The sequence below is a fragment of the Dermacentor andersoni genome, chromosome 1, assembly GCF_023375885.2.
Source record: "Dermacentor andersoni chromosome 1, qqDerAnde1_hic_scaffold, whole genome shotgun sequence".
Lineage (NCBI taxonomy): Eukaryota > Metazoa > Arthropoda > Arachnida > Ixodida > Ixodidae > Dermacentor > Dermacentor andersoni.
The window spans coordinates 51,458,128-51,481,744 of record NC_092814.1 but is presented as its reverse complement, the minus strand read 5'-3'; the positions used below and the strand labels follow the sequence as shown (position 1 = coordinate 51,481,744).

Sequence of the window (23,617 nt, the reverse complement as noted above, 5' to 3'; positions counted from 1 at the left end):
AAAAATTGACTCGCCATCCCTACCCTGTGAAAGTGGATAGCCAGCGAAGCTGTTAGAAAACCACTCAAATGCCATTTATGGGGATATGAAATCTTTTATTGTTCTGCCTATGTTCTGCCTAGTCTTAGCACGACACCGTTGTTGAGCATTACTATTTTGCGCTCTTCAACGCTCATCATATTCACGCTGCTCTTCGGGAGTCTTAGCCTTGTGTGGTCTATCCATAGCGGTCTTGCAATGAACTGAACGAGTTGCTAGGCAGGTCTCCCTTATATATATGAAGTTTGGTGATGTCACCCACGGATTCGTATGCTGCTCTTGCCCCTTTCCCACCAGAGTAGCTTATGCAACCATAATCTTTACCGGGAAACACACACGGGGAGAAGGAACGTGCCTCGCATTGTTCACAGGCACCTTATCACCCATCATGCGGTTTTGATGCTTGTTTTGTGCTTTTCTTTATTGAAATGAATACTGAACTGTGTGTTGTATGCCTGATTCTAAAGGAGATATGCACTTTTTTTTCCAGTGCAATATATTTTTGTCGACGGACACGAAAAATCCCGACCAACTAGAGGCTAACAGCTTCGCTGTAAAACGACCGACAAAGTCTTGGCGACAGCAAGTGCACACTTTCTTCCGCTTAAATTTTTCTTCCGTGCAATTATTTCGGTGTATACTGTGCACCTAGTTTTTAATTGTAAGGCACTCCAACACATTTTCTACTTTTTTTCTTGACAATTCCCCTTCCATTCAGCCACTTACAGCACACTTCAGCAAGAAATGCCTAACCACAACAGGTGACTACAAAAACTTTGGCTATCAAGAACGAGAACTGCATTCTGGCTTTAAAAGATGTAGCCTGTCCTTCTAGTGTCTCTCCCTGCTGAAGTACCTCCACCGACTTGTGTTGCACATTATTCTCTGCCATTAGCAACGACCACTTCTTGTTTGACAAAGTTAATTGGCAATGCCCCTTTCCCTATACAGCATGCACACATATATCCCAAACATACTAAGCCTACAGTAAATACACAAACAAATAAATAAATAAAACAAGGCTAACCAGACAGGCATCCCTTATGCACATGCATTAATTGAACCTCGTACCATTGTGCCAATAAAAACAGTATTACACAAATGTACACAAACGTCATATGTTAAAGTAAATGTGGAGCAAACAGAGCAGTCAGTGCACATCTCTGTATAGCAATGCATGACATGGAAAGGTAAAAAAAAATTTGTCGTGCTGGCACCCAGAACCTGACTTAGGCGTGCTCAAGGATGCGATGTAGTCATAATTGGAAATTTTGTTGGAATTAATTTGTGGTAGAGGAGAGAGAAAATGTACGCCCTTTGTGCCATCAGCGATTCACTATAATCCGTTCAGGATGAGACATACAAATACCTCCTAAAAATGTTGATTTTCTGTCTAAGTGCATAAAACTCGTTGAGAATAAGCATAATCAATTAAAAGAAAAAATATTTTGCAGGAACTCTTTCAGCAACAGAAGAAAAGCACCAGGAATAAAACTGGACATCGGTTACACCCCAAATCACCTATGGCTTTCTTTGGAACTTTTACAGACACCTCCATCACATAGGTGTAACCATAGGTGTACATTTCATTAGCTTTTCATCAGGTGTGCAATACCACTGCAGCCAGAGACCTTGCATCAGTTTCTCTCCTCTGACCATGCTTTCAAAAGAGAGTTGCATGCAAAACTTCTTCCTAATCCTGCATCCCTGCTCTAAACCAACAAACGACGCTTGCTGCCTGTCATTCAGTGTTGGCCGAAGACATTTCGCCAGAAATTTCATGCTTACCTAATATTGTAACTCAAAAAGAAAAAAAAAATTTTTCTGGCATGTCTGTAGGCAACTCATCCATAAATGGTTAAACTTTTAGAGACAACAATGAAACCACAGCAAATTGAGTGGCTCCTTCAACTAGTACCACCATGTTCCAAACATGCTTTTTAGTGTAACCCACATTGTTGCCCATCCATTATCCAAACAAATTGACGGCACTAGAGGACATTTTTCCCAACATCTGTTGATTGTCCTCTGTGAAGGACTGCTGCGAACAAGTTTCTTGTGCAATTGAAGACACTTGCCAAGAGTAAATAGGCCCAAAAACTTAATTCATCAGAGCATGCCTTGAAATGCTATTACATCACAAATAACATGGCATGACTACATGGAGTGGAAGTAAATCAGCTCAAACAATGAAGTGCTACAGGTATTGCCAAAGGCATTTTTAATCCCGTTATACAACGCCGAGCTCCCTCCGGTCACTTAAGTAGCTGGCGCCAACTTGGCTACTTTCCTTAGTTCTTTAACACTGGACACTGGGCACTGCATGGCTGTCCAGCTGACGGGTACCATCGGGACACCTGGGCGAAGAGAGGCAGGTCTTGATAAAGCTGCAGCATTATACACTAATCTCCACATTCTAGAATGTTCCTCTATTCAATACTCCACACGACTCAAAAAAGCAGATGGCTACACCACTTTTTGGCTGAAGTTGTCACTGCACTTTAAGGGCACTCCATGGGGATTCTCAAGTGATTTTGTAAGCAGGTGTTCTTGGTGTTTACTCAAATGCATAGGAGTGAAGCTGTGGTTCTCCAGCAACTTGTCATAGGAATGACCAAGGAGTGCTGCATCTTCTTCAGCCAAAAGGTGGCACCGTGCTCCACTTTGTAATGTTAAGGAAGAGCGTTGAGACAAGGCCTGTTTGCGAATACGGGGGTAAGAACGGCTTACTTCTGTTGACCTTGAGCTGTGACTTATGTTCCGACTTATGCTGCTGCTTCCACAAATACCAGCACAAAGTGAATAGGAGTTGAAAAGCTACTATTCAGGAAGCTTGGATGGCATTCTTGCAACAGTTTTTCATTAAACTGGCTCTAAAAATGCCAAACTTTGATGCATTGTAAGCACTGCACCCAGGTGCTTAATAAACAACCGAGACTACAAGCAAGAACCCACCAAAGTCATAAATGGGAGCTTTCATGGAAACCATTCATGATTACATACAATATGTAAGTTCAAAGTGGTTAGCGTGCCATCAGTTTTTCATGGAGAAGCAAAAGCTGACAACTATGTCTCAGATGAATATGCTTATTGTTATATACCTTGCACAGTGAATAAAAATTTACAAGGCAAAAATTTCCTACGTGAGAGCATTCAGGAGATGCAATATACATGCAGAGACGCTGCAGGGCAGGAGTTCCTTATAGTGTTAATAAAAATTTACAGCTTACATGTTCGAAAACATTAGAAAAAGGCTGTCATTGCATGAGTGTATGAAAAAAAGAAAACACCAGAAAATTATATAGTTACATCAATAAATGGAAGTATTTTTTTGTTTCTTTGCTGTATTTCCTGTATAGACATAAACTACACATTTTGACTTTTCGTCAATGCACAGGTTGAACTACCAAATGTATGAGCTATGGTGGAAAGAACCATAGACTAAGCTTTGGAATCAGTGGGTAGACTTCCTCACTCAGGTGAAAAGCAAAGCGATGCAAAAGGGCTCTCAAAAGGAGAGTGTGTGTGACTTTAGTGATGTAGTGCTGCTGAAGGAGAAAAATGATGGGTAGAACCAATGGCCAACTTAAAGTTCCACATTATGGAAGTATATTTCTTGTCATTTACGCCCTTCTAAAGCCTTGCTTGGCTGTGGTTACCATGCGCAGCACCAAGTAACTTTACTACCACAATTATGTATTATTTTACTTTTAAGACCTTAAGCTGGTAGCCCTACAATATTAGGTGTTTCTTTAGCTACACAGAATTTCTAAAAAGTTCCTGTTGTAGATAGAAAAATTCTGACCCTTGAGCTAAAGTACTTGAGAGGTGGCAATTGCTTCTATGAGAAAGCAATGCTTAATTGAACAATTAACATAATAAAACTAACTTATTAATTCTTTACTTCACGGCACATAGTGCAACCTACAAATTGAAGCTAGTGAGTTTGAAAGGCATACAGACTTGAAATGAATTAGAAGGATGGCACCAGTTTCAACATATGCACCATCAAACTTGCAGTAAAAAAACACAGTTGTTACACTCACTTCTTTTAAGAAAAATGCTGTTGTATGCACTGAAGCACAAAAGTAACTGGAACACCAATGCATTTCATCAGACACTTTGAAAACTAATATCCCGAAATTGGTGTAGTCCTGAGAATTCATTCCAAGTGGACACGCTTTTCGAACTCCCTGGCTACAATTTGTAAAGTGAAATATGTGCCATACAGTAAATAAATAAAAAAGTGAATGAGTGTAATTATGCTAATTACTAAATTAAGCAGTTATGTGATTATGAGTTATGTTTAATGCCGTCTTGGACCTGCGGTCACGGCAAAACGTCCGGATAATTGGACAGCGAAGAGTTCTTGCGTCCGAAATTTCAGACGTTCTGATACACTGACTCTATGGGGTACGTGGTGGTGCCGCGAAGCCGTCCAAATTGTCAGGAATCCGGAAAGTCGGTCGTTGACTGTACACTGGTAACTCCTCCAGCCGACGACAGGGCGTCAAAGACGATTCATTACGATTCCTGTCTGTTACTCGAGCCAGCATTACCGCGACGTTCGACCCTTTCAATAAAATTACAGCTAATTTTCTCTGATAGAGACACAAATTCCCTGAGTTTTCCCAGACTACTCAAGATCCCTGAGAATTCCCGGTTGGTAGACACCCTGTCAGTGATATATCAGTAGTGGTAAACAGTGGTCAAACAAGGAATATCTCTAACTGGAGCCAACGTCTTGACAAAGGGACTTCGTTTCATCAAAGCAAGAACTCCGACAGTAAGCATCAGAAAGCAATGCATCCTCTGTATTGATTGCATCGGTGTTGTCTTGTTGCTATTGTACCACTCGAGCAGGTGCCAGCTGTGTGCATGTGCTTGGATTATCATAATGTCCATACGTAGTTAGTACCTGGTAGAGGTAGTAACAGTTGCACAACATGCCGTGAAATAATGTTGAAATTGTTCTGCTCTTCACAGCCCTCTACTTACCCAAGGGACCCAAAGCCACAACTACTCCGAGCTTGTTCTCGGCAGTTGACAGGTAGTAAGAAAGTGCATCACCAAGGGATATCTTTCATAAAGTCAAGAATAATAATGTGTTTTACACACATTACGCCATTTCAACCATGGCTTTATCAACTAAAACAGAAATTTGGGCTAGTTGGTCTTGCACAATAGGTAAGCCACAATGCATTAAACAAGAGACAACTTCAGAGACAAGACGAAGGAAAGGATACTACTCTGGCCAGGACGATGTCACCTGTTCGAAAACATTTGTGCATTTCGACCTGAAAAAATAAAAAATCATTCTAGGTCAATCAACCCATTCTACACTCAAGGGTGACACACTACACAAGGCAAACTATTCAGTTACTAGCTGCAACTAGAGAACTGGTTGAAGTAGAACACAAGCACAAAGAAAGCCTCAGGAACGGAACCAGGAGCGAGATAAGTCGGGGAGTTATTTGAACAGCCAGTAGATTGACTTTACTATTCTAATGTGCAAATTTAAAGGTTCTTGCTAATTCAACAACACCGACAATCTGCAACTTTACCAGTAATTTTAGGCACAAGACGGCTTTTAGAGGTATACTAAAGAATGCTACGTATGGGTTTCACCATTATGTTCTACAAGTTTCTTTGACTATACACAAAGGCACATCTCTATTGCTTAGCACAAATGTGTGCATATGTGCACATGTGTGTGCAGGAACACCTGGGAGTGCACATGCAAGAGCCCACCTATGGAAATGATCTGCTTATAGGCATAGTGTCACACCAATACACATTGAACCATACATTCACCTAAAACCCCCATTTAACATATGTGGCAAGCTGTTATCATCTAAATACTACAGCATTTTCCTCATCTTCTCGTTACAAGAAGCTTTTGCATATTGCTGATATTTCAAATTTGTCACTTCTCTCCAGAAATCGCAAATTCAGATGGAACCTTGAAAGAAATACAGGTTGCATGTAATGTACGCACCGATGCAACCATGGTGGCCAGCATCAGCACCATAGCATTTGTACAGCAATATGGAGGGTCACCACTTACAACTGCCATTTGATTCTCAATAATTTTTCTGCTTTACACAATTATCAGCAGAAGGAGTTAAATGGAGTAAGTAGCTGCATCATTCCTCCAGAATATCGTGAAATTGTCACTTTTTTTTTAAAGGCCACATGGAGTAAGCTAACAGGCCTATAACTGAAACATTATAGGCCCATTAGGTTACTCCCAGTATTATATAAAATATTCACCAAGATAATTTCCCATAGAATAAGGGCAACACTGGACTTTACTCAACCAAGGGAACAGGCTGGCTTCAGGAAGGGATACTCTACAATGGATCACATCCATGTCAATCAGGTAATCGAGAAATCCGCAGAGTACAATCAGCCTCTCTATATGGCTTTCATACATTACGAAAAGGCATTTGATTCAGTAGAGATACCAGCAGTCATAGAGGCATTACATAATCAAGGAGTACAGGCTGCTTAAGTAAATATTTTGGAAAGTATCTACAGATTCCACAGCTACCTTAATTTTCCACAAGTAGGAACATACCTATAAAGAAAGGGGTCAGACAATTGGACACAATCTCTTCAGTGCTATTTACTGCGCGCTTGGAAGAAGTATTCAAGTTATTAAAGGATCAATGGCGAATATATCAGCAACGTTCGGTTTGCAGATGACATTGTCCTGTTCAGCAACACTGGAGACGAGTTACAAAAAATGACTGAGGACCTTAACAGAGAGAGTGTAAGAGTCAGGTTGAAGATTAATATGCAGAAGACAAAGATAATACTCAATATTTTGGCAAGGAAACAAGAGTTCAGGATCGCCAGTCAGCCTTGATAGTCTGTGAAGGCATACGTTTACCTAGGTCAATTACTCGCAGGGGACCCTGATCATGAGAACGAAATTTACAGAGGAACAAAAATGGGTTGGTGTGCATATAGCAGGCATCGCCAGATCCTGACTGGAAGCTTACCATTATCATTGAAAAGGAAGGTGTACAATTACTGCTTTCTACCGGTGCTAGCATATGAGGCAGAAACTTGGAAGTTGATAAAGAAGCTCGAGAACAAGTTAAGGACTGCGCAAAGAGCGATGGAACAAAGAATATTAGGTGTAACATAATAAGAGACGGGAAGAGAGCGGTTATGGATCAGAGAGCATACGGGTATAGCCAATATTCTAATTGACATTAAGAGAAAAAATGGAGCTGGGCAAGTAACGTAATGCGTAGGTTAAATAACCGGTGGACCATTAGGGTTACAGAATGGGTGCTAAGAGAAAGGAAGCACAGTCGAGGACGGCAGAAGAAAAGGTGGGGCGATGAAATTAGGAAATTTGCGCACGCTAGTTGGAACCGGTTGACGCAGGACAAGGGTAATTGGAGATGGCAAGGAGAGGCCTTCGTCCTGCAGTGGACATAAAATAGGCTGCTGCTGCTGATGGATTGGCTTCTGACTTTTATATACTGTGACATCCACAGACACATTGTGCACAAACTGTGAACTGTTAAAGTAATTAAGACGAGCAATAGTGTTACTTCTTAGCAGTGAACTACAGAGATGATCAACTTATGGTGTTTGACATGCAGCTTTTGACCTGGATGTGTTGCCAGGACAGCAATGTGAATGCCACTTGTATCAAAACTAATATATGCGAGTATAAGGGAACCTTAAGCTTGGTGGTGACTGGGCTGTTTCTCAGACCCCCACCACCAAGGTTCCACCTACTCCAGTAATGAACAGCGCCTTACACAAACGGAGAGGGACAGAAGGAGGAGGGGATCTGTCACTTGAGGAATGAAACTCTTTCAAAGACAATTGTCATCTGTATCTCTCACAACTATAACAACCAGCCGCCCCTATACCAGCAATGGCATGATGAAACTTGTAGTGACAATGGTCCACATTTCAAAAGAAAAGATGCGAGTTATACAGCACAGCATTTTAGTTTTATTCCTAAAATGTAGTAATAACAAAAATGCACAAGCAGATAAACTTAAATCATACTGGTCTGCTCCTTTCACAGCTACAGTGCTTTTGACACTGTGTTACCTTGCAATTTACAAGATATATGAATACCCCACAGCAACTTTGCCTAGCAGTTACAGAAAACACTGCTCATTGTTGCTCACCAGGTAACAAGCAAACGAATTCTACACCAACCTGGTTGGGCTCAAAATCCTTAACCACATAATTCCCAAGACTAGTGCTTTAGCGATGGTGCCACAAGCCCACCAGCATAAGCACGTGCTCAAAGGTGCTACTGCTTTTCCCTCAAATTTACGATTAATATCAGAGGACAAGAACGACAAAATTCAACAGAAAAGAGCCAAGCTACAAAGAGACCCAGGAAGAACAGGAGCAGGAACCCATTTTGCTTTGAGGGCAATTGCAGCATGTTACCATGTACTCTACTTGAAAAGCAGACAAACCTGCAGAGTGCATGCACATGTGGCTTTAAGGGGGGATGAGAAGAAAGGGGGTTAACCAAGGGGCCACATTTTTATTAATCATATCATAAAAAGCCAACAAACACTAACACCAAGGACAACAAAGGGGAAATTACTTGTGCTTAATAAATGAAATAAAGAAACGATAAATTATTGGAAACGAAATTGGATGAGAAAACAACTTGCCGCAGGTGGGAGCCGAGCCCACAACTTTCGCATTTCGCGTGCGCTGCTCCACCAATTGAGCTACCGCGGCGCCGTTTCCCCATCCACTTTTTTGGGTATTTATGTGTCCTAGTAGAATCCTGGAAGTGTTAGCCAGTGCCACTACTCACAGACCTTGGCGGCGGACGTAGAACATCCTTTCTGCCGCAGGCGTCACGAGAACGGGATCTTTTTTGGGTGAAGGCGACTGGTCAATAAACCCACACATGCTATCTGAAGGCATCAATGCTGCCGGATTTGAGACCCTCGTTATGTAATAAATGAGAAGAAAGTTGATTAACCGAAGGGCCTGATTTTTCTTAATCGTATCATAAGAAGCCAACAAACACTGACACCAAGGACAACATAGGGGAAATTACTTGTGCTTAATAAATCAAAAAAAGAAACGATAAATTATTGGAAATGAAAGTGGATGAAAAAACAACTTGCTGCAGGTGGGAACCGAACCCACAACCTTCGCATTTCGTGTGCGATGCTCTACCAATTGAGCTACCGCGACGCTGTTTCCCCATCAACTTTCTTGGGTATTTATGTGTCCTAGTAGAACCCTGGGAGTGTTAGCCAGTGCCACCACTCACAGACCTTGGCGGCGGGCGTGGCGAAGGTTGTGGGTTCGGTTCCCACCTGCGGCAAGTTGTTTTTTCATCCATTTTCACCTACAATAATTTATCGCTTCTTTATTTAATTTATTAAGCACAAGTAATTTCCGCTATGTTGTCCTTGGTGTCAACGCTTGTTGGCTTCTTATGATATGATTAAATTCTTACCTGAAAATTCCAAAGCTACACCATCATGCTACAATGTGCTGGTAGATTTAGAATAAATTACACGAGAGTCACCTACGTAGACAACATAATTGGCAGCAGTCCATGCTCACATATACTGCCAATCATCCTAAGATAGTTCAATATGCACTGCTGTACTTGTTATGATCCCACAGGGGACCACAACCAACAGTTTTAAAAACACTGGCATGTAAATATGTCTCATATGACAAAAAGTTCAAAAATGCAAGTATTGCAGGGTACACAAACAAAATGAGTAAGAAAAATTACCGTATCTTTTTCAAATTCTCGAACATCTTCCTTTCTGGAAAAGAAGGAACTCGTAAAAGTGAGACTCGCAAGTTATAAGCTTAAAGCATTTCCTAAATTCAAAATTAACTTACCTAATAACACCTCTGAATGGTTCGCAGAGCTCACAATCTTCAATGGCTATGATAGAGCATTTGCAGAATCTGTGTGTGACACTTGTGATTTTCACTGTGACTATATTTCCTGGCGCAGGCACATTCTGCCTAGTGCAACGTTGTACTTCAACCAATGTTTTCTGAAATGACAAATTTTGTCATACCATTTTAATTGCAGTATGACAATTTTGAATATTCAAAATTGACGTGATGACTTGCTAATGCTACAAAGTCCTTCTAAATGCAAAGCAATGTCAGTAACCCGCCATCGAAATCCTCTACTATTCTCTTATGTCAGAAAATAAGCCTATTGAACCAGTTAACTCTTTCCAATACTTAGGCATCACTACTTCTCACGATCTTGACTGGTGTTCACATGTGAATAACGTTACAACATCTGCTAACAAAAAGCTCGGTTTTTTAAACGCTACTTACGAAAAGCTCCTCCCCACGTAAAACTACTAGCATACAAATTGTTCATCAGACCTAAACTTGGAATACGCTTCTGCTATCTGGTGCCCGCATGAAATTTAACTTACTAACGCCTTTGAAGCTATACAGAATCGCGCTGCTAGGTTCATTCACTCAGAATATTCTTAAGACATCAGCGCATCATCCTTAAAAGCAGACTCCAATTTACCAACTTTCGTATCGCGGTCGCATCGCGAGCCTATTATTTAACAATTTTTTTACAGTCCGCTCACCATCGCATCATACATTGCACCGCCGGCACAAACATCACGTCGTACTGGTCATTCATTAAGTGTCGCTCGCCCCAAAACGCGCACTGTCACTTTTTCGTCCTCGTTTTCCCCTCGTGTAGTTGTAGACTGGAACGGCCTTCCTTACGAAATCGCTGCCATCACCAGTTCATCTGCATTCACGGAAGAAGTGTCATCGATTCTCTCACCTTAATAATGTTTAAACTATTGTTGTAAACCCACCCCTTATGTAGTACCCCCGTGTGGTGTCTTTAAGGCAATAAAGAAAGACAGTTGCGGACCCCCCCTCCCCCCCATTCACATTTGCAGATCATTAAATTTACTGAGAAAACCAATGAATTATTCGGTGACATTCTTTATACATCAGTGCTTAAGCGGATATTTAGTTCTAAACTTCTTGCCCTTGCACTCCTCCGTTAACTTGAAGCTTTTTATAAGTCAGTCCCATTTCGTGAATAAGTGGTTAAGAATGTATCTGCCCGCTTTGAAAAACGACACCGTGCAGCTCAAGTACACACACAAATATACACAGGAAAATCCACCACGACTCCTTTATTAGAGGTGAGTACGACTAATTAATTAATTATGGGGTTTAACGTGCCAAAACCACTTTCTGATTATGAGGCACGCCGTAGTGGAGGACTCCGGAAATTTCGACCACCTGGGGATCTTTAACGTGCACCTAAATCTAAGTACACGGGTGTTTTCGCATTTCGCCCCCATCGAAATGCGGCCGCTGTGGCCGGGATTCGATCCCGCGACCTCGTGCTCAGCAGCCCAACACCATAGCCACTGGGAGGTGAGTACGACTGTGTTGGTCACTGAAATATGGCGCATAACCTAAGATACTTTGCAAAATTTCATAACAAATTGCACTGGTGGTGCGTGCTAACAAGCACGCACGCACAAGGCACACTTAATTATGCACTCACCTTGTCCTTTTGACGCAAGATTTTGATCAAACCTGTAAGACTGGAATAAATATAGCCGTTCTGGACATAAGTGCCATCTCCTCCAAGAAATCGATCACCAGAGGCGCAGAGCCTTTGCCCTATAAATGGTAAACAGGACATCACTTGAACACAGACGGCAGCAATGAATGGAGGTCATCGTCCTGGTATCCAACTAATACACCGGTTAATTGAATCAGCGGCAAACTCAAGAGCTAGAAAAGCAACCACGCTACAGGCTAGTGATGGGAATGCATGCGATCGCTTCCTGGCTACTGCATTCACATTCGTCCTTAGATGCCGTGGACAAAATATACCAACTTAAGCGTACATACTAGAACTTACCTGGAATGCAATACATTCTACAGCAAAAGTTTCACAGACGAACACACAAAAGCGAATCCATATAATCACGAGCGCCTGCACAGTACCACCAGCTCAACCACACTTGACACAAAACTGCAATGGCTTGGCTTCGTGTGCGTCTTGGATTGGATTGTCTAAAGCCAATGTTTCCGGTGGTTTCTAGATGACGCCGTCGCATCGTACATCCTTGTCGCATTTAGCTCGGGCCTAACTCCGACGCGGCCTATTCAAATACATATAAAACGCAGAAACGCTTTTCTGAGATAACCCCTGGACCGATGTTAATGAAATTTGTTACAATTGAGAGGGAAAGTTAAATTCTAGTAACTGTTGGAAGCGGAATTTCGATTTAGGGCCTGAATTTTGTTAAACGAATTATCAAAAATTCGAAAGTGTGACAGGAATAGAAGCACGAAGTTAAAAAATTGCTCTGCATCAAGAATAGGTATCGCGATTCTGTAAACAACATCCATTAGATCAATCAAAGCGGACAAATTCGATGTGTCAATTTGTCTTACATGAATTCGCTACGTTGCGTACTAGGGTTCTCCGAAAGATGTATTTTCATATTACTAAATTTTTTACGTTCACGTGTAACATATCAGTTTCGTCCGCTTTAGATGTTCTATTTGATGCAATTCACAGAATTGCGATACCATTTTTCATTGCCGAATTAGAGTGGTAAACTTGATTGCTTAGATTTCTGAAAATATGCTATTTTCGTCAATTCCCAATAAAAAATTGACCTAAATAAAAAATTTGAAACCAACAGTCACTAGATTATAAGTTTTTCTTTCAAATGCAGCAAACGTCAAGTTTCATGCAGTGGTTCCAAAGAAAAACGAATTCTCCTGTTACATGTATTTAGATAGGAGTACCTGAGCTAAAGCTAAGTCCTCTCAAGTTTGTGGATGGATAATGAATAATGCAAAGAAAGGTGAAAAGCACAAGGAAATGTGAATAACTTAAAAGGGCCTTTTATTGATGTACACTCAGTGAACATAAATATGTAGCACAGTACAGCGAACACCAGAAAGTCCTGGCCGTGTCTCAACAAGAGTGAGGATGCATACAGCAGGTACAACAACAAAATGATGTTCTAAAAACCCACTCACTAATAATAATAAAAAAAAACAGCAAGTCCCACACTCCACATTTGTTTGTGCACACCCCGTGAGAGTCCCTAGAGCACTGTGTCCCATCAGACTCCCCCGACATTGAAGCGGCGAAGGTCGGGCAGCGGGTCGAGTGGCCGCACGGGCCAAGTGCGTGTCTTCTTGATGGACAAGGCGTCGTTCCACAGCTTCTCCAGGCGCAGCACCCATGGGTAGATGTTCTGCTCGATCCACTCTGCCACAGTGTACTCATCGAAGACTTCGCGCAGCACGTCACGCGCTTGATGTATGAGGGAGGTGAGCGTGTACAGTGTGGACGAGTGTTCTTCAAGCACTTGGTCCACGCGGCTGGGCAGCGTCAGGTTGCGGCGAACATTGTACTCAGTGATCCAGGCTTTGCCTATCGTCACATCATGCATGTAGTCATCTGCCTTCTTGATGGCTTCGCTATGCGTCTGCGTTAGGCGGAAGACTGCTGAACCTGGGAAAAAGCAGCCATAGCCCTTCTGCCAAAGGTAAGGGTCATTTTGCAGGTCCATTGGTGACCGCGAGTGGCTACACTTGAGCAGGCTGTGAAACCGTGACAGCAGTTCGGTACTGTATGCACCATTGGAGAGCACCAGTAGGTTGAGTATCAGGGACGGTAGGCCTGCGGGAAAGAGCTCACACAGTGTTGCAAAGTGATCATAGCGTTGCCAGCCAGTTACGACAATGCCACGGAAGTGAGGAAACTTCGCATGCTGCTCATTCATCACTTCAAGCCACCCTTCATTGTTCTCCAGGTGCATGCGTACGTTGGGCACAGTCAAGGTCTCGCCAAATGCACCCTTAAATGCACTGGCAGCCCAGATGGCTTCAAATGCTTCACTATAGGTAGCCCAGTTGCTATAGCTGATGAACCGGTACACATCCTTGACATAGGACCACACCATGGGCTCCACAAGCTTGCCCAGTGGCTTTAACTTTTCAGCACTGATCTGACGCAGCATGTCATCCCAGATAATAGGTACCCGGCCATGGCGGTCTCTTACGTGGTGCGCCACACGCTGAACATGTGTCAGAAATAATTCTTCCCGGTCTCGTTGCATGCAGCGTGAACAGTAACCCATGTGGAACACTTCATCACACCCAATGTGCAACCATTTGACATTTGGGTGTAGTTCCAATACTTGATCTACAATGGTACTCACTACCGTGAAGCTTTCATTCCGTGAAGGGCACAGAGCTGTTGGGTGTTCATCAGCTTCTCGTATATGCCTAAACTCTGGGAGCTTAAGCACAAACTCCATATGTCCAAATGTCTGCACCAGAGGGATCACTTCCAAGTTGTTTTCTTTGGCAGCAGCCAGAATCTCTTCAATCTCGGACTTCTTGAAAGCATTCTTTGCACGTATTGGCTCTAATGAGCCGTGGTATGGAAACATGTCTTCATACTCCAACAGGATGCCATTGGCACCAGCTTCTCGGATAAGCAGAAAGACCTGCTTGAGATAAGCCACCTTGGGAGGTGCCCCCTTCAGGTCAAAGTGGACAAACCGCAGCTGGGGGATGAAAACTTTGCTCTTCTGTCCACTAGGTGCTGGCTCCTTGACAGGCTTGGCTTCTCCGGCCGCCGACTTCTGCTGTTGCTGCTGCTGGGCGGCCCAATGCTGCTCTGGAGCTGCTGGAGGAGCCATGCCGAATGGGGAGGCCAGCAGTGACTCGCCCCGTGCATTGTGACTGCCCAGGGAGCTATACTGGACTAACACAACCAGCAGCACCACCACCAGCACCACGAAAAGTAGAATGGGCTTCCTGCGCCACATGGCCAAAATAATCTGATGCACGCACAGCTTCCCTGTGGCGAACATTGCCCCCGCTCACTGCAGCAACCTGAAACAGACCAACCCCGGCATGAGCACGACGGATTACAGCACCACACGAGTGCACTCATGCAGTGTCGCACACTCTGAACTACTGCAGCGTTAAGTTGGGCAAGACGAAAACAAATGCGCAATGCACGCGTCCATAGTCAAATTTGAAATGCCGAGGAACTCGGACGCAGACACAATTTAGAACCACTGCCGCGTACTGAAAACTGCAATCACGGCCAATGCTATTAGTACACAGTTACGATTTGTACATGGTTACGACTGGTTCCACGAAAGCGGGGAATCCCGAACGCAAACCAGCAGCAGGGAAACAACTTGCCCCGCCACGATTTCGCATCTGGAAATCCACGCGGAAAAACGCGTGCATGCAAAAAAAGCAGCAGGTGTCAATTTAACTGCAGCTTTTTTTCCGAACATCTGCATCAGCAAAGAATCACAAGTGGTGGAGCATTCGAACTTTGTAAACAGCGGAATCACGAATGTGCTGGCGGTAGAGTGACCACCCAGGAGTAAAACACTCCTGGACAGTCGCGTATCGGGGAACAAATAAGTATGCGAACGCTTTCATCAACGTACAAGGTTAATGCAAATACAGTGTGGCGCCTGTCTACCGATCGTCGTCTTTCCGTGCTCATAAGCTGAAAAAAAAAAAAAAAGAAAAGTCGAGTGGCCATCGTAACACCTTGCGCTAACTACGGGACGCTAATCACAAAAACCGGCGCCTCCGTATGGGCACAAGAACGCAAAAACGGCACTTGAAGTAGATGCTCCATGCATACGAAGTACACCATACCAGTGCGCTAATCGCTGGCATCTAATTATGTAGCATCGAACGTTCCACACACAGGCACGTCTAAAAGCTGAAATTTCTACTGAGAGCAGAAAGGCTCCTCGTGGGTGGACATTGTACTACAGTGCACGCACAAGCACAACACAACCGTTGGGGAAAAGCCTACAGTCTGGCAAAACGAGCTCCTGTCTTCTAGGAACAGATATCCAAATGACACTTCTCAACGAAATACTTGTAAGAAAGAAAAAAGGAAAACGCTACGTTACCCCGCGTCTTGCATGATTGCCGGCGACAACGATGATTTGCCGAGGAACGACAAGTGAAGATTTCAAGGTAGGTTTAGGAAGGTACTAGGGGAAAAAGCTAATGAACGGGGGCCAAAATGAAGCGAACAAAAATGGATATGCGGATGAAACTTGGAAATGTTCTAGTGTTACGTAGACTCTCTGGTCAGAACGACTCCTTCCTTTTCTTTCTACTTACGTTATGCAGTGGAAAGGCGCGCCACCTACACAAGCAATCAAAGCTAAGCGGGCTAAGCGCCGAAATCGGCAAAGGTGATAAGGAACGCTAAAAGATCTGACGTGATTAACTACTGTGTGGAAAAAAAAAATAGAATGAGTGACGCATTAGGAAATTATCTGTAGAAGTACGCTGATTCCACAGATATTCTCCCGCAGCTCCGCAGCGTCCACATCGCATATGAACACACACGCAAGAAGATTGGCGAACCAAAGTTGGTTCCTTATTCTATGGGCGAACTAACAACGGATTGTGCGGATCACCGTGCAGGTGCGTCTGAAGAGAGCGCGGTGGTAGTCATACCACGTACAATACGGTCTGTCACATTGGCCTTGCATTTACTTCACTGCGAAAGTTCGCTACTGTTCTCAAATGTCGCCCACTCGCTGGTCGCTCCGATTCCTGTCTTTGTGTGTCAAAAAACAAATTGTGCTTGCATTCTGTATGAATCATTGCTGTTTGTACATACAATTAAAGAATCAGCACCGTGGATTATTAATAGCTTAAGATGCGACAGCATATCATGACACGAGGATCTCACGGTTGGTGCATGCTGTAACTTCCGTGCAGCCATTGTCGTCGTCGCCGCAGTTTTGTTTATGTTTTAACTGTTTGCGCTCTCCCTACGATGTTACAGTTGTCATTGTAAGAGACTGTTTTGGCTTCGCTTGGGGCACGTTACAGCGCAAAGCCATGCAACTACGGCACGCTCAGTTATGGGAGCCCCTTGTCACCGGGGCTAAGGAGAGCAGGCCTTGCTTAGAAACTGCGTTGTAATAATTTTTATTGGCATTGCGCAAAGTCAAGTCTTGCACCTATGCTAGAAAACAGTACAAGTGAAATATCCCGAACGGTATATTGCAGATAGGTGCATGGGTGACATGTTCAGAAGTGCTACGCGATGGCTTGCATTGCCATTGCAACTGAAAAGTGAATGTGTCATTTTTGTGTGACATTTTAAACATAAGCGAGAAGAATCGGGAACCGAGGGGTTCAATTTTTTTGTCAGTAACAACCTTATGACGCCCATGAAAGCATAGGGCTAGTTAACTTTTTTTGAATGAAATGTACACATAATAATGAAAGTGTAAGACAATATAACTTGCTTCTAGTGAGAGTCAAATATACAGCATAAGCTGTCTCCGCTCGGCTTGCTCGGGTATTTGTGAATGTGTACTAGACAGAGCAAGTGGCTCGATCCAGGCCTGGAAATGTTATCAGCGCCACTCGCGGCTATTTTCCATTATGCTTTCCCTGGCTTTATTGTCTGCTTTGTGTAGGTCTTATACCATGCATACATTAAGTGGCGCTTAATATTGTATGCGGGATCGCTAGAAAGACAGACATGTGGGGAAGTGAACTTGTCCACTTGCAGATTCCCAACAGCATGGGAGACTTTCAAAACAATTGCATATCTTGCTTTAGTTAATGTGGCTACAAATTTGACCTTACGGTTCTGTATTCAGTGAATACCAGCTGTTTGTTTGCAATGGCAAATCTCGGTATTATTTTTCTCATCTCAACCACATGCCTACAGGCATCCTGTAAAATTTTGCACTTGCCAGGCATTGCATGCAACTTATCAAGTATTTTTTCACAACCTTCAAAGGCAGCACGGTGGTTATATCATCCAGTAAATTCGGTCTCCTCTACTAAATGGTGTCCCATCTCTTGCGAGATCTCTTGGCATGCAAAAAATTTCACTCATGGCAAAGGCTGGATGCAGTCTCGTAAATAGTGTCTTGAAATTGAAATACTAGCGTTGAGTTGCCGTAGTGCTTCTAGGTGGCCATGCATGATACATAATGGTATGAACACTTGTAGCTGCTTGCTTGTTTCAGTGCATCTTCCAGTGTACAGTATTTCGCGTGTACTATGCAGAACTTAAGTTGTTTTAGTTCTTAACCATGAAATCAAAATTATTCAGTATGAACACTAACGAGCAGAGCCAGTTACCTTCAGCCTGGTGAAATCTTTGAGACTTCATTTGGGCACTTATTTAGTGGAAAAGGAGTGATTACTAGCAAAGAGAATGAAGGCCAAATTTTCCCTTTTTGAATCTGCGTCTGAGCCATGGAGTTGGTATATAAGTGCAAGGCCACAGATTAAAGTATTATTTTCATGTATGGGTCAGTTTTGTACAGAAAAAGTTACTAAACCTGCTAGGTTGTCTTTCCGTCCTATAGAATGCAATGTACTCCTTGTTCGTCAATAAACAACTGACCTACTCTGAGCAGAAGCTGTCAAAATTTGCGACATCATGAAAAGCTAGTGGGGGAATTTCAAGGTGGCATCATCAACTTTCTTTTGCATCTCTGTTTTGGCTTTTTGAGCGCCCATTCACAATTTCACCAATCTTTATGGCTCCCATTCTAGAATGCCATTTACCAATTCAGCTTAATTTAACATTCAGCTTTAGTGCCCCTTTAGGAGTCTGATGCCTGTTTTCACAGCCTGCATGCTTAATTTTTTAAATCATCCAAAAGTAAATCAACCACTGCTCACTCGGTATAGTCTTTGCACCAATGAATATCTTAAATGAATCTGCTTTTTTGATTGTATTCATGAAGCTGAAGAAGGAATATAAAACAGTACAAGTGACCAGGCTCATAATTTAGTAATACCATTTGCACATTGGTCTAACACAGCAGAGATCCCTGCCTTCCCTTTTCAGCTCTAGCACCCACTTCAGTAGTCAAGAGTTTGTTACAAAAGTGCAGAAGCCACAGTTGCTGTTGCTGAAGAATACTAGCTCCCATGCTTTGGTGATGCAGTCACTGATGCTCGGCTGCAGTAGTATAGGGCATTAACATAGCTATTAAAAGGCCAGTGACCTGACACAAAAGAGCTGACACACTTCGGCAATGAAAGTTGAGGCCTCTAAACTTGTGACAGGGTTCAGCATTTTTGGTTTAAAAAAAATAAAAAATAAAATATGCCAAATGCTTTTCCGCTGGAATTCAGTTCTAACCTAAAAGGGTCAGAGAAAGCAAAATTACCAAGTAGCTAGGACAGTCATTGGTGTGCAGCTTTGATCCTACATGCGCTCCAATGCAAGGAGCCTGGCAAATTCAAGGATGTGACAGCCCCAATGCCTCTCAAGTTTACTTTTCTTATTTGTATCCATTTTGCCTGCCACTGCGATAAAAACAAGAAGTAGTGATGGGGCCAGGTGTACGCAGAGGGATCAGGGGAGCCTTGGCACAGGCCCTTGCAGTCTTTGTGCTGCAGCTGCTGCGATGGATGGACTGGGCAAGTTCGCTGATGCCAACACAGGGTGGTATCAACCTAGTCAATTTTTCTGTGTTATTGATTGGCACTACGTACCTGCGTTATGCTGCAAATAAACTCTCATTCTATTTGTGTTCAAATATCTAATATACTTGCTCATAATTCCTGCATAGTCAGATCGCCTAATGGCACTGTGCCATTGCTCATCTCTAAAGCTCATCTCTGCATCTCTAAAGCTTTGTTATTTTGTGTACTAAATGCAACTACAGGGTTGAAGGGTAGGATCACCAATCATATAGCATGTCTAAGCATCAGCAAAATTAGTGAACCAGATATTCACAGAAAGAAAATTTGGGCACGGACAATCTGTCTCGTGTGGCACGTTGCAAATGGAGCGAAGTGTGCCGCGACCAATGTTTTTAGATTCCTCTCAGTTTGCAAGCTCCCCCGAGCCGTGCGCGAAAAGGTGACCCCCTTCCATTTCCACTCGCCACGCGGCACTGCTGTCGCTGTCGGCCCGAAGCACTCGCGCTCGGCAGCTGTTGCAACAGCTTTCTCCGCCGGCCTTTTCTGAGCTGTCACGTTGAAACTTCAGTCTCATGGTTAAAGAACTGTTTGGCCTGAGTGGTAAGGGTGCAGATAAAGAGCAGCCTAATGCAAGGTTGCGAAAAACTTATCGTTTCATTTCTTTGCGCTTTGTTTATCGCACGCACTTCTGACGTTTACCCCAAAAATTTTAGTGTTTGTTAAGAGTAACCCTTATTTGGAAGAATGCACAAAACAATAAGGAAAAGCTATAATTAGCTGTGTTCTGTTTCAAGACCACAGTCACGAAATTCCATGCTGTGTTGCTGACGCATGGAGCACCGCACAGACTAGAGCAGGGTTTTGCATGTTAATTTTTAGAATGGTAATTTCAGTCAACACAAACAAGCATTAAAGGGACCCTGAAACGATTTTGATTATTTTGTGAAAACATACCGAGTCGTTAGAGTAGGTCCTTCTGATCATTAATTGACGGATCTAAGTGCTCCGCGTAAAGCGTGTAATTTATTATAAGGTATTAAAATGTACATCGCGTCCGATCGCAGCACACTGCTCGGCGGAATTTTCAGCCGCCCCTACCCATATGATGTAAATCACTCAATTTACACCAGTAGGGCGAGCTATCTGATTGGCTGCCCAGGGCGCGTCATGGATAATTTGTCCACCTTTATGGTGAACAAATGATGTTCGTAATAGTTGGAATGTTAGTTAATTTGTTTCTATAAAAAGGAAGTAACAGAAAGAGAATGCGCAAGAACAATTTCTCACTACTCTTAAGCACTTCCGGCACACAGCAAGCATTGTCTGCTTGTGTTGCAACATGCTCCATTTTGACGAGAGCTCCGCGGTCAGAGTCGGTCTCAGTCTTTTCACGAGCACTATGATTCGACTTTGTTGCGTTGTGCACTGGAAATGTAGCGACTGGCAATATGTCAAGGTGTGACATCGTGTCCCTCTGCAAGGCAGCGGACGAGCGGACTTGCTGCAGCGCATCAGACTGCCGCTATCCGATCGGTGCCAGGATTTGCGCATTTGCAGCCGTCACTTTACACCGGAAGATTACTAACACAATAGTGTTTCGTGAGTCCGGCATTAGGGTAAACGCAAGAGCAAGGGAACAGGGCCTGGCCGTTTGACCGTGTTGTTTTACGGGATGAGCAGAAGCGCAAATGTGAATGGTCTGCACGGTGCAGCCACCTGGTGGCACAGAGCTCAACCACACACAGTAGCAGTAACGAAATGTATTCTTCTTTGGTGCTGGTGAAAATTTTTCGCAGGAGTGTAATCGTTAACACGTTTTTGTAAATGTTTAAAATGTTTTACACTTAATTAGAGCAATATTAGCTCTTTGTTTTACTGGTTAAGTTCTGTGTCAACAGGTGGCTAGGCAGCTCACATACTATCGTGGACAAATGAAACGTGAACAGCAGAGCACGTAGCCAATAGTACAATGAGCGCAACCTGCTGGCCATGCTCAATTCAGGCAGTGAGTGCGAGTGTATGTGTCCCACTTCGATATGTTTGACCGCAGCTTCCTGTGTGCTAATTTTGTCATACCGGTGCGTCGCTGACATTGCCGTCAAAGCAGCTGTTCATGCCACGTTTGCTTTGTTCGCTATCAAGCGTGGCTTTTTATTATTTATTTATTTTTGCCACCATCGTCTCCTCGCTATAACCGACACTTTAACTGCTGGAATTGGCAGCACTGCTCCTGCCACTCAATTGTATAGTTAAAAACGCCACTTGCACACGAGCCACATCTTAACGGGCTGGTGTTGCCGTGTCGGCGCTATTGTGTATAACTGCAGGAACCGGTGCTCCTAAGGCCACTAGAACTCGCCCATGTGTGTCGACAGAAGACACACTTCAGATGATTGGTCTTTACTGGTACAATGTGCCGCAGCATGATATTGCCAGCATTACGGGCTGCCAGCTGTCGACTGTTGATCGGATTCTCCAGGCATACTGTGACGAGGTACGGCTTAGAAATCTACCTCGTGAACACAGACGTCGAGCTACGACAGAGAACCGATATCTTCAAATCGTGGCATGCGCAACTGAAGCCCCATTTTTCACACCGAGAGGAATAGTTGACGAACTTCGTGTGGACGCTAGCTCGAAAACCATGCGAAGACGGTTGGACGAAGCAAACCTCCACAATAGGGTGCCTGCACAAAACCTCTGCTGTCAGGCCAACAGGCACGCACTGCTTTTATTTTCTGAAGAGCATTTGTCATGGACGGCTACGGACTGGAGTTATGTCACGTTCACAGACGAATCCACGTATTCCTCGCGATAAGACCAGCGCCAGCGCATATAAAGAACAGAAAACACCAGGTTTATTTGTTCTCTTATGCGCTGAGATAATACCCTATTTACTTCAGACACTTAATCCTTTTGTAAACTAGTTAAGCAGAAATAAACAGACGAATTGCGCATCATTATTTGGAATAGGGGGCCATTTTTCCGTATCCAGTGTTTCCACTTGCAAGGCATCTGCCAACGCTACCCAATGCACCAAACAATTTTCTTTTGCAGGTTCGAGCCACGTAACCTCCAGCGTGTTGTCAGTAGTGGCCTGTGCACTGTCGGCATCTGGGGAGCCCTTTCCAAGGATGGCCTAGGTCCACTCATCCGCCTAGAAAGCCAGTTAACCGTCGAAGTGTATCGAAGGATTATTGAGGACGTTATTGTTCCGTATGCTCTTGAAGGCCCGTTCTCAGATGGCCTATTTTACCTGCAGCAGGCATGTACGCAGGATTTCGGGGCGGGCCCAACCCAAGGTAACATTTCTATGCAAATGAGGGGGAGGGTACTTTTACTAATACAAATGTGAATAGTGCCCACCATTCGTCATAAAGATGCGTAAACCCGCAAAAGAGAATTGAAATAATGTGTATCTCACAGGTACACCTGTGAGAAACAACTCTTCTTTACTCTTCTTTACCACATCAAATGGACTCGCGCATGGAAGATGCCAGGAAGAACCTTGCCAAGAACAAGTTAACAAGCGAAAGTGCCAACTAAAGATTTCTAGTGGCATTTTTTTAATTCGCTCTGGAAGAATTATAGAGAAATGTATATTTGCGGAACAATCACAGTTCTTTTGCATCCCTCGTTTACTGCTCTACCAAGTGCCAAAACCAATTCGTGTTGTTATTTGGGAAGTTGCGTAATGATTCGTAGTTCTCCAGTCCCGTACAACCGCGTAGAGCGCAGGACGCGGTTCTATGGGGTTCTAGACGTACTGAGGCCACCGCGGAAGATTAGAAAAACCCCCATTAGCACAGCAGGGAAGTGGATACGTCAAGCGGCTCGATTCATAACTGTAGAAGTGTAATTGATCTGCCATACGCGGTTTGGACCACGACTATGGCATCTGATATACCAGAGATGTGCACACGGAATTATTCTCAACTTCCGGTGGCGTTTTCTCTACTTCCTGTTTAAATAAAAAGATATTGATCTACAAATATTTTCACGAACAATTTTCGCTTTTCCTCCCTGTTTGGCTGCTGCCGTGGCTTTCTCCCTAAGTAGATCGCTTAATTTCTCATCTGCTTGCGAC

At 43.5% G+C, this 23,617-nt stretch overlaps 2 protein-coding genes and 1 long non-coding RNA gene across 5 annotated transcripts in view; 1 reads left to right on the top strand and 2 right to left on the bottom strand.

The window, feature by feature from the left end:
• Window positions 1-2,234: 2,234 nt before the first annotated feature.
• On the bottom strand, window positions 2,235-11,746 carry Csl4 (exosome component 1 Csl4). Its single transcript, XM_050193208.1, has 6 exons — window positions 11,591-11,746; window positions 9,916-10,076; window positions 9,803-9,836; window positions 5,286-5,336; window positions 5,038-5,119; window positions 2,235-2,396 (listed from the first exon to the last, which is right to left on the bottom strand). Exons 1-6 carry the CDS (start codon window positions 11,729-11,731, stop codon window positions 2,299-2,301), a joined length of 567 nt encoding a protein of 188 aa, XP_050049165.1. The 5' UTR covers window positions 11,732-11,746; the 3' UTR covers window positions 2,235-2,298.
• LOC126545368 (hexosaminidase D-like) overlaps window positions 11,591-23,617 on the bottom strand; it is an 87,623-nt gene continuing 75,596 nt past the window's right edge. The window contains exons 1-2 of one of the 3 annotated variants that reach the window (XM_050193180.2): window positions 16,017-16,227; window positions 12,930-14,961 (exon numbers count right to left, since the gene is read on the bottom strand). In XM_050193180.2, coding sequence (XP_050049137.1) covers window positions 13,176-14,939 — 1,764 coding nt within the window. In that variant the 5' untranslated portion in view covers window positions 14,940-14,961; window positions 16,017-16,227 and the 3' untranslated portion in view covers window positions 12,930-13,175. Of the gene's footprint in view, window positions 11,710-12,929; window positions 14,962-16,016; window positions 16,228-23,617 lie in introns of those variants that run through there. The other 2 variants (XR_011895078.1, XM_050193179.3) reach the window with 2 other exon arrangements.
• LOC140218960 (uncharacterized) lies at window positions 16,235-23,537 on the top strand. Its single transcript, XR_011895152.1, has 2 exons — window positions 16,235-16,542; window positions 22,588-23,537. It is a non-coding gene; the product is annotated as an uncharacterized lncRNA (long non-coding RNA).

Coding starts and splice junctions, on each gene's coding strand:
- Csl4 (XM_050193208.1), bottom strand. CDS start 11,731: ATGTCCTGTTTACCATTTATAGGGCAAAGGCTCTGCGCCTCTGGTGAT. Junction 10,077..11,590: donor TCTTGCGTCAAAAGGACAAG/GTGAGTGCATAA, acceptor TTGTCATTTCAG/AAAACATTGGTTGAAGTACA. Junction 2,397..5,037: donor TGTGGCTTTGGGTCCCTTGG/GTAAGTAGAGGG, acceptor CTCTTCGCCCAG/GTGTCCCGATGGTACCCGTC.